Here is an 11,304-nt window from a genome sequence, read left to right as displayed (position 1 = left end):
CTGGCCCCAGCTTGGCCCCCACAGTTGAAATGGTCTAGAACCGCCACTGTCCAGCAGACGGACCAGATTCCAACAAAAGTTCGACACATGGGCGTAAATATATATTGATTGCAATTATTCCCGAATGAGTGAGCGTTCATGTGCAAAGGATTAGCATTTCAATTAATATAATTAACTGTGTCGTGATTCCTTTTGTCTTTCCCGCTCTTTCTCAGTCCACACCCACTTCCCTTTGTCCACCAAGCCGTCATATCGGCTTAGCCCACTAGGGAATCTTCCCTATCATTTGTTAGTAACATGTTTGTTTATGCATTTCTGTGATTATTTAGTTAGTAAATAAATTATTAAGCCAATTAATTAGTGTATGGATGATTCACAATAAAAGTTTGGGTTCGTGCAGATAACCAACAATTTACGACGTTTGAAATGAGACTGACGTGAGGTAAAGAATAATTCATTAATAGAAGACTAATTGATCAGATATTAAAATATCTGAAGAGTTATATTTGGAAAATTATAACTTTGTAATCTGAAGATTTTCCGTGGTGCCCCGACTTCCAAGTTAATTACATTTACATGATTAGTTTAATCACGTAATAATAATAGAGAATTGATTTGATAAAATAACAGTCTTCACATTTAATGATGCCAAAGACAAGTCATTGTGTTAAAAAAAAACATGCCAACTGCATGGTAGAAACTGTAAACTTTATTTTTCGGCCTCCTGGCTTATGCAAATATACACTTAAAAAATAAACTATGTACAGTAGGACAGTATTGGAACAGTAACTGTGGGTTTGACTGGGTGATGACGCTTCCTCTTAGGCCTGGTGAGCGATCTGGGCGATCTTTTGCAGCATGTCCTCTGACTGCAGCTGCTCCAGTGTCAGCAGAGACAGGCCCAACTGGTCCTCCTGAGGGGAATGGATAGGTTAAGGGGAGACCTGGGACAGGTTCAGTTGGCAAAAACATTGAACGTTGCAGTTAGAGATGTCATGAATACATCTGATGTGATTTCTTATTCTACAAGTCAGACAGGCGTCTACATAAAAAATAAAAAAATTACACAACCCTGCTAAACATGTCCCTGTACTGTGATGTACCTGTCTGAAGGGCTGGGCCATCTGGCGCAGGAAGTGTTTGGACAGCTGTACCGTCTCGTCGATGGTCAGGTTGAGGCTGCCGTCAGTAAGGTGCTCCTGAATCCACCGGGGCAGCTTCCCTCGCTTGTCAGCCCGGGCATAGCGCTGCAACACGAGAGAGAAACAATTGTTCCAATTCTCTTCAATAGCCTTTATTTGACCCATTTATTTTGTTACCACTGGTGTGAAGGCACTAGATAGGTAACAGCATTATGGAACAACCTGCTGTAACCTCAGTGCATTATGGCTTTCAAATTCAAGAAAGCCACAAAATGTAGAATTTTAATTAGGATCCCATTAGCTGACGCCACAGCGTCAACTAATCTCCCTGGCGTCCAACACAGAACTAAATTACAAACAATTAAAAGAAACAAAATGATCATGGTAGAGTCTATCAATGATCAGAGTGGTAAGAAATGTTCCTTTAAAACTTGACACACCAAGTTCTGAAGGTCCTCACCTTGTCTGCGAAGATCATCAAGCCGTAGTCAGTTTTGCCCCTGATGGCGCGGCCCACACACTGTGCTGCGTGCCGCATGGCGTCAAACGTCAGGAAGTCATTCTCTCTAATCTGGAACTGGTCCCGCAGGTACTCCAGACGAGCCTGGTGGAGATGGACAGAAGAGGAGAAGGATAACTATCGTGGAAAAACAGACCATTAGGATTAAAGGAAGTGAAAGAATAGCAGACAGAGGGGTGAGGAGGACATACGCTGAACAGAAGAGAGGAACAGACCAAAACAGTGAATAAAGCAGAAGAGAAGAACAAGGGAAGGATGATGAACAGAGGAGTTAGACTGACCTTTAGGATCCGGCTCTGTGTGTAAACGTAAGGCACTCCAAACATGATCACCGCACGGCCAAAATGGTGGACTGAGGGAGACAGTTTCATATCACTTATCTCTTCAAATAACTACACATGACCTATGCTGTAACTTTGGCGGCCATTATGTTTAGCAAATGAGCCTAATGGAGGCTCAACTACTATGTTACAGGAACTAAACAACACTCACCAAAGTCGATTCCCTCGGACACCTTCCCCCTGGCCACAGACAGCAGGATGGCTCCTCTGCCGTTCTCACAGGCCTGGGGCACAACAGATAAGAGGTCAGAGATCACAGACAACGACAGAAGACAACCTAAGACAGTCAAAGAAAGGGTCTCCTGACCTCCTGGTATTTCTCCAGAGCCATGCTGGTCTCTGCTGCGTCTGGGGTCTCGATGAAGATCAGCTTGTTCCTCTGGACGTTCTCCAAGATGCCCTACAGACAGAGACACAGGGGCAGGACAAGAGGACAGCGCTTACTCAACTTCCTGATTACTACCTTGCAAAATATTACATTTCTGGCCACAATTCTATCTGCTGCCAATAAAATGCTAACATAGATATGTCTATTGCTATAACAGTACAGACGGAGCAACACGTTATTCACTTCTAACAACATTTATCCTCCCTTCCATTTGTGGACCGTGTGTACACACCTGCTCATACCACGACGCCACGATGTTCTCCATGTAGGTGTAGCTGGTGAAGAAGGCCACGATGCCATCTGGCACAATCGCAGACATCTCCAGCAGCAGGTTGCCATAGTTACGGATGACAGCTGAAAAATTGAACCCAGACCAGGTTTATTTCAGTGATTTGTTTTTCACATCTAAGGAAAGGAGAGTCTAAGCTTACAAAGAGGCAAGGCAAGCTTACAATATTTAGATAAAATGTAACAATCACTAACCAAAATCTTCACGCGTCTCAAACTTGGAGGTCATGGCCACCTGGTCGTTCCCCCTCCCCACCACCTGAAAGAGGAAGAGCTCAGTGTCACCCCCTTCCATCCTTTCTGAAGCTCAGCATAGCTTGAATTAACCACTCAGGTCATATCATGTAGACGGTTTCTGAGGTTACTCACAAGAGGGCAGAGGCAGGTGCGTGCCAGCGTCATGGTGAAGGATGCCACGGTAACAGGCCGGAAGTCCAGGATTCGGGGGTAAATGTCCAACGGTGAAAGGGTCTGTGGGTAGAAACATGATCAGAAGTAGACAACCACAGGGTAGGACAGCCAAGGGATCTAGTGAGAGGATCAATAGAGAGAAGTGATGATCATACGACTGAACTGACTGCTGAGGACACCGAAAAGGCTAAATAATATACTGAAAATAATATAAACTGTCAAACTTTACATTTCTGTTTGCGCCACATGCCAATTCATTGATAAACTAAATTCTGAATGGTGGTAAAAAATCATTAAAAAGCTGCAGATTTAAGGGGGGATCCCTGTTGATAAAGTACTGAGAAACACAAAGAAAAGCCATTTGTTCCTCATTAACACATTAAATTCACAAATGGCACTCTAGCCCAACTGCAATGGAATGTGAATGGCCCCATCTTAGACAGATGAGACCATCAGCAGGTGCCTTATAATCACAGATTAGTGGCTAGGTCACAGTTAATCTAGGAACAGAGAGAGACAGAGAGACAGAGAGACAGACAGACAGACAGACAGAGACAGAGACAGAGACAGAGACAGAGACAGAGACAGAGACAGAGACAGAGACAGAGATTACCCCTGACGTAATGATGACAGACTGGAAGCGCTCGAACACAGGCTTGATGGCAATGGAAGGGTCCATACAGCTGAAGGGAGAGGAGAGAAGAGCAGGGTTAAAAGTAGATCTCCTCCACTTGCATCCTGATGGATTATTTCACCCTTGGCTCTTGCAGTGGTACAACATCTCATCCATCAATATCACACCGTTCTGCTGGCAAAACAGAACATACTCAACACAAATTAACCCCACCTGAAGTGCAGCACGGGGTTAGCAATGGTGGGGGTTCTGTCTTCAAAGGGTTCAATGATGATGGTGAAGCCTGATTGTGGAAGATAGCAAGGGAAGAACAAAGAAAGTAAATAACCACAGAACTGTAGCCATGTAGAGGTAACATGGACACAGTCAGGTTAGAGAGGTTCAGTACCTTTGCTGTAAGTGCTGACCAGAGTGGCAAAGTTGGAGATGAGGGTGATGGCTGAGAAGTCTGCGATGTCCGCTATCTCTAAAGTCCTCAGCAATGAACGCAACCTCTCGGCACAGAATCTAGAGAAACAAATAGATATGTCATATAAAGGAGTGAGTAGGAGTTACTAGAAACTTCTTTCAATGTACCAAAGAGACATAATCCACGATGAAGTCAGTTAGGTCTAGGAGCATTTGGTTTACATTGCCGGTGCCCTGGTGGACAGAGTTTGTACATGTTAGGACCTAAAGTGGAAATCTCCACCAACTGAGGGCACCAGGCTATACAAAACTAACACAAAAGTACTGTAGAAGTTACCTGAGGGGCTTGCGGTCAATGCAGACCTTCTCGAAGATGTCTTTGAGGAACTGTGGAGCGCTTTCCTGCACCACATGGTGAATCCTCAGCCTGGCCTTCAAGTACTCCAGGAAACGCTTCATGAAGCCCACAAAGTGCTCTGCCGTGCGGATGCTGCCAGGCACAGCCTCTGGAGGGGGGAAAGAAAGGCAGACAGTGCGGGGGAGGGAGGACAGGGTATAGAAACGCAAAGATAGATACATGAAAACCTGTTTGAGCATAAATCGATACAAATATTCAATAACTGGTTGTTTTCAACTGGACTCCAGGGGGCTAACCTTGGAGGATCTCATCTGGCAACACAGGATTGGACATGTAGATGTCGGTCTCCCTGGCAACGTTGGCCTCTTTCAGGCCCTCCACCAATCGTCTGTATTCCTCTTTCAGTTTGGCTGCATCTGTCTCCTTTATCCTACAGCAGAGGACAAGCAGTTGAGATGACATCACAACCCTCTACACTTTTGGGGCAAGAACAACAAACTGGTTCAGTCGGTCTCATTATAGAAACCTTGTACGTTCTCCTTTGTACACAGAACATGACAGTGGTTCTAGTGCTGCTCTCCACTAGATCCACTAGTGTATGACCTTACTTGAGAATGGTGTTCTGTAGGGTCTCCACGTTGGCCTGACTGCGGTCCAGAGTCCTCCTGGTGATGTTGACGCTCATTGAGTCGATGCACACATTGTCTGAGGAAGAGGAGGATGGAACGTCAGCTTGTGGAGGCTTGAAACAGTGGGTTGCTTAAACAAATGGGAAAGAAACAGCTGGATGTCCTTACCGATGTTATGTGCTTCGTCAAAAACAACCACTGATTTCTTGGAGAGCTCCTTTGAGACAAGGTCTGCAATCTTTGGGTCCAGGAGGTAGTGGTAACTGTAAACTATGATGTTGGCATGGAGGATCTGTATGTGTTAAGGAAAGAAGCAAAAAGAAAAACACCACCACTAATCCATCTCCTTCATACAGTAATGCCACAGAGTTTCTAAACCCAGAGGTGCAACATCACGAGACATCCGGGAACGCTTGCGAAACAGACCAATCAGAGCAGGCCAGTGTTTGAGAAGACATTGAGAGAAGTGAAACATCCTTGGATGTTAATTTTCTCAAAATTTAAAGGCACAACCTAGATTCGAGCCAATGTCATAAGTAGTTGAACCTGTTAATACTGCAACCTTGTGAAAGTGACAAACAGACACGTTTTCATTTGTAAAAAACAACTTTATCGCCGGAAGGGCCTATGATTTGACCGCTTGCACATGCTCAGTTCGGCGTGAGACGATCGTTAGATCTGATTACGTGTTTCTATGCTTGAGCTTAGCTAGCCAACGTCAACATCGCCTACAAGTGTGATCGTCAATTTCTATTGGAGAAGTACTTTCTGCCTATCTTCATACTGTACCGTCTTTAGTAATGCTGTCAAATATAACATGCTACAAAAACACTGGTAAAAGAAAAACATCAGATGCTATGACAATGGGCTATTCTTACCGAATAGCGTGCTAGGTAGTAGGGGCACCAGCCTTTCCTCCGCCCAAAGTCCTTCAGATCGTCCAGGTTGTAGACTCCAGCGGGGAGGGGCACCTGCTTTCCCATAGCATCAAACTCCTGGAGCAGACAGACAGAGTCAGTCAGACAGACAGACAGAGGCATGGAACTCTCCAGATCACTCTCTTTGTCACAATCCCATCACCTCATAGAAACGGCAGGAAGGCAGGCTTGGGTTGCTCTGCCGTTGGGCGCGGATGTATGACGCCGTCAGGCTGTGACATTTCCCGTCCACCTCTTTCCCAAAGCGTAAGGAGCTCACCTGAACACAAAGAATCATGCAATTTGCACCATGACATGGACACACACAATTTAACTACATGCAAAGAAATGCGCTATATTGAACACACACAAATGTGTTTGAAGAGCATTACAGAACCACGGTTAGTGGGTGTCATCGTGAAGATATGTGTACTGACCGCTAGGGCCGGGCAATGAAGTTGTCTACCGTGGCCCTTTACAGACATAGACCGCATTACAGTAGTAACATGTCAATAATTGATCACTTTTCAGACAATTGAAAAAGTGCCACATTAGAAGCGTCTGTACCTTTTCAGACAGTAGAATTCTGCCTGTATATCATGTTCTATTGTTTCCCTGACAACAATAAACATTGCTGATTGATGTGCAGCCGTTGCTGTTTTTTTAATGGTAGGGTAGCTAGATGTGCTTTCTTTCTACTAAATATCTTGGTAAGTTGCGATATTTAACAAACTTTAAAAGTACTTTTTTTTTTAGGAAAGAGTGGTCTGCGCGCAGGCAGCAGGCAGGCTAGGATTGACTGTTCTGCTCACCTACTGATGGACGTTAGTCTCGCTTCAGAAGCAACTTTACTTTACAGACCAGTAAAATGCTGTTCATGTCTCCAGAGAAGGGTTCGCGTTGGCATTTAAAAAAGACAGTGTAGCCTACCCTAACAGACAAACAAACATGCCGTAGCACTTTCAAGGGGCCACATGCCATTATATCTGAAAAAGGGTAATCGATACCGGCAGCCTACTGTAATTTCGTAATATGATGCTACGGCATGTTGTTCCTACCTCGGGGTGAACACACAGGTTTTTCCGAGAGGAGAGCGCCAGAGCCAGGATGTTGTTCTTCTCTCCCGTCTCCTTAGAATAGAACTCCATTAACTTCCTCAACTCCTCCACCACCTGATGGACAAGGGAGCAACATGGCATCAGAGAAGGGGATGAGAAACATATGTTCTTCAAGGACAGGGGAGCACAAAGAAAGGTGTGAGAGAAAGAAAGAGATCACCTTCTCTATCTCAGGAACAGTTCGGGAACAGTAGATCAGTTTTGTGACTTCAAGAGGATACTCCTGTCAAAGAGATCACTGTATAAGTGAATTGTCAAAGAGGACCAGATGGTGACAAAGGTTCTTCCAACAGAGTCCTGATGGAGGAACGGACATATCTTGACTCACCCGCTGATAAGCAACAATCAATGACAGAAGAGAGATGGTTTTCCCGGTTCCAGATGGCATCTCCAGAACTCCATGTCCCTTTCGATAAACAATGTGTTACCATCATGAATAGGGCCATAGCATTAGGATAGGTCTACAACAAGTGGCATGTTGCTGGGTCTCTCTATTTACCTTGGCATCCAGGGTCCTCTTGAGTTCCAGCATGTAGGAATATTGCTCTGGGTAAATGTAGTCATATGGGAAATAGACTAACAACCCTTCGATGTTGAGCCTAGAATAAAAAGGTAGTAGTCATAGTAAGGGCATTTTAGCCAGGTAACATTCAGAATATAGCATTACCTATATAAAAAAAACATAACTAGCTAACTCCCCTATTCATCTGTGGCTAAGTTCGTTCCAACAGACATCGTACGGTGTAATGTTTATAGTTTAACCAGCTAGCTAGCTTACGATAGTCAACTGCTAGCTATGTTAGCAAAGAGTTTACTAGCTAACGTTACATAGTGCTAACTTTGCCCTGTCTGAGAATCTCTCTGCCACGAGCACTTACTTCATTTTAGTGGATTTATTGCCGCGGCGAGCTAGCTGCTTATGTGTCAGTCCCTTTTTTACAATAAATAGATGCCTAGCTAATTTATTGGCAAAACAAAACCCTTGAACTAGCGAGCTAGCTGTGTTCCACACATTAGATTTCTTCAGACATCCTCCGTCTACACAAAGCCCTATCTTTTGCTTCTCTGATTGGCTGCAGAATTGTAAACTAATCCTTTGGTCTTCTCTGATTGGGGTTTGTATGCATCCCTCAATGGAAGTACGTCCCATTCCTGTAATCAGAACTAACTAGTCAAATATCGAGTTAAATGTTGAGCTGAATCGCATTTGTGGAAACCAAGACTGTTCTCAGAGCAGACCTGGGTGTAGCTAGATATTTCTGAGTCGCGTCGGGTAAAAGTTAACCCTTTTTCCTAACCTTAACTTAAATTGTCCTAAATGTCCAAGTTAATTCTCTTAAACTGTTGCGTAAATTCTCATAACCAGATACGACACTTCTGCTAGTCAAAACCTGCAGACCTGTCTGAGAGCAGTTTGAGTATCCACTAAAGCGATTCAGCCAGCCAGGGAGGTTCAGAGAACTATTGTGCAGTCTTTTATTCAACTTCATAAAACGAAAGAAGAAAACTGAAATACTGCAGACTAAAGAAAGAATAAAGATTTACCTGAAAAGAACATTCTATTTATATTCAACATGAGCAGAAGGTATTGTCATAAGAGTAGTAAAGGTACTTCCTATATTGTACATTTGACAAGTTGTATGGTAGGGGAGAGTGGGGTTAGTTGAGCCATTTTTACATTCAGCATTACTCCATCAAGGGAAATATGGTATTCTTTCTAACAAAGATATATGGAAATAATGAGAATTCATGTAAACATTACAGTTTGAAAACATACTGTAGCTTGTCCAAAAAGATTGGTCTCTTGGCACAACTTACCCCGGGAATGGGGTAAGTTTAGCCTCTGGACAGGGTAAGTTAAAGGTAGATTCAGCGATATAGCGTAGATGCAGAAAAGAAACAGCATAATGAGTCAATTTCAGCAACAACTAAGAGCATTGAAGCACCGGGCTCAACTACTCCGCTGTGTTGGTGCCCTGACTACCACGCTGTGAACAGCATGAAGTGAACCCGTGCACATGCGCAGATACTGTGTGTGCCTGTGTGAGAGCTAAGTCTTGCATCTCGCTCCTCTCAATATCTGCGGTGCTGCCCGTGGCAACAAATCTTCGGTACTGAATGAAATACCACTACCTTTTTAAAACCCTGTATTTTAATCATGTTAAGTATATTTTAACACAGGCTTAACACCTGACAAACAAACTTTGTACATTTTGTTTGTTGTTGCACTTTTAACATAGGCCAGGCCCTGTTGTTACCTCATATCCCAGCAATAATGCCTTGCATTACGCCTGGGAAGAAAACATTTCAATTTGCTCAACTTGCCATTGGCTCAACCATTGGCCGAACTTACCCCCTGGCCATTGGCTCAACTTAATAACCCAAGGCAAACATTTAGACTATATTAGCCCACACAACTACAAGGATGCACTTTCATGCTAGGTTTAGGACCTCACATTGAAGCGTATAGAGACCCCAACTGATGTATAGAACAATCTTAATATTATCTACTTTGGTTTAGATACAAGCATCATGAAACATCTAATAAATTCATTGGACTTGGTGAATGCTTTTTTTTTTTTAAACCTAACTTGTGTACCACTTTTTCCATATGGTTTCTTCCTTCACAGACTCCATGAAATGATTACCTTTTCTTAAATATTTGGTCAAATTCAGAATTTTGTGTATGGTTTCCTAGAAACAAGGGTGGCTCAACTTACCCATTTGACTCAACTTAACCCACTCTCCCCTAATAGGTTGTGTGGTGGGATGACCTCAATATTAGAAAAGATAAGCCAAAAGTTGCAGTTTCCTCAGATTTAGGGCTGTCCCGACTAAAAAAAATCTTGGTAGACCGAAAGTCATCTGTTCTTTCGACCAATCGATTGCTCGTGTATTTTTCCTTATATAGACCCACCCTATGTGTTTTAATAAAATCAACAATATCTTTTGAGCTTGTCTGATGCTTTAAGCTTATGGTTTGATGCCTCCAGAGGGCGCCAGAGATGTAGATAACCAGAAGAAGAAGAAAAATTCACCTGGCCCAACTAGTCTCCTCCCGCTCTTAACTTGGGATATTTTCTACCTGCAGGCTGAAATGTTTTTATTTGTTGGCTATATTTAAATAGTTGACAATAGAAGTTACTTTTTAGGTTTATATAATTTTCATTTAGATTTGGATAGAATTTTGATTAACCACATGACAATGATTTTTGAGATCTGAAGACGTTATTATAAATTAGATGGAACTGTTTCACGAACATGTGGATATGAAAACCATAATTGGCACATAGATCGTTAGAAATTGTAAGTTAAATTGGCGTTCCACATGAGAAAGGTTTGCTATTCCTTGTGTAGCCTATTACCAGCAACTTCATGAGAGTAATGGCAGAATCTGCGAAAGCCAGCAGGGCAGGAGCTCACCAGAGCTAAGTACCGGCATCTCAAATGTTCTACTGCTTGAGCTCCTGTTCCTCTTAGAATATTAGCTCAAAAGTATTGTGGTGCTCCTGCAACTAAATATAAACAGAACCAGTGCCCAAAATGAGTACTGGAACATATTTCAGTCCAAGTCAAGCACTGATAAGAAACCTATTTTATGACGTTTCCACTGGATCAGAGCATTGCATTTTCCCCTATCATGCTGAGTGGTTATCAAAAGGGGGAGAGCTGGAAAGATTGTTCAAATACATTGAGGAACTATTGTAATTTTCAATGAATGTAAAAACAGACTGTTTGCTTGCTGTTTGAGGTGAAGAAAACATTACTTTCAGAAGACCCACAGGTCATTAGTGGTGGTGAATTAAGCCAATCAGAAATACTATCAGATCCCCAAATGGGCACATTTATGCCTACATTTACATGCAGGCCAGTTAACCTATAGGCCTACTTCTATGTTCACGTCCTTACTCAACATTGACATGAGCGCTCCAAACGAAAGACACTGACTAAATTGACTGAACTCATAAATGTAATTCAATAAACCAAAACTTGTTTCTCACAAGTGCAGCATAGGTTGTGCACTCTGCAAACAATGTGCCCACTCCGACAATGAGAACAGGAAGACTGGAATAATAATATTGGATGCAATTAAAGAAATGACCATAACCAAAGTAACAAAAATTGTAGATTAGAAATGATAGGAATTAAC

The 11,304-nt window shown here is 42.9% G+C and overlaps 1 protein-coding gene across 1 annotated transcript; it reads right to left on the bottom strand.

The window, feature by feature from the left end:
• Positions 1 to 691: 691 nt before the first annotated feature.
• Positions 692 to 8,171, bottom strand: ercc2 (excision repair cross-complementation group 2). Its single transcript, NM_001139939.1, has 23 exons — positions 8,033 to 8,171; positions 7,654 to 7,753; positions 7,483 to 7,560; positions 7,315 to 7,377; positions 7,095 to 7,208; positions 6,200 to 6,316; positions 5,998 to 6,114; positions 5,288 to 5,411; positions 5,099 to 5,195; positions 4,787 to 4,920; positions 4,470 to 4,638; positions 4,113 to 4,231; positions 3,938 to 4,007; positions 3,704 to 3,773; positions 3,049 to 3,150; positions 2,875 to 2,938; positions 2,624 to 2,745; positions 2,311 to 2,403; positions 2,155 to 2,227; positions 1,944 to 2,014; positions 1,603 to 1,746; positions 1,104 to 1,247; positions 692 to 914 (listed from the first exon to the last, which is right to left on the bottom strand). Exons 1-23 carry the CDS (start codon positions 8,035 to 8,037, stop codon positions 822 to 824), a joined length of 2,283 nt encoding a protein of 760 aa, NP_001133411.1. The 5' UTR covers positions 8,038 to 8,171; the 3' UTR covers positions 692 to 821.
• Positions 8,172 to 11,304: the final 3,133 nt, after the last annotated feature.

Source organism: Salmo salar, chromosome 20 (genome assembly GCF_965601325.2).
Source record: "Salmo salar chromosome 20, fSalSal1, whole genome shotgun sequence".
Taxonomy (NCBI): Eukaryota; Metazoa; Chordata; class Actinopteri; order Salmoniformes; family Salmonidae; genus Salmo; species Salmo salar.
Note: the sequence above shows the minus strand (reverse complement) of the source record. Positions and strands in the feature narration are given on the sequence as shown.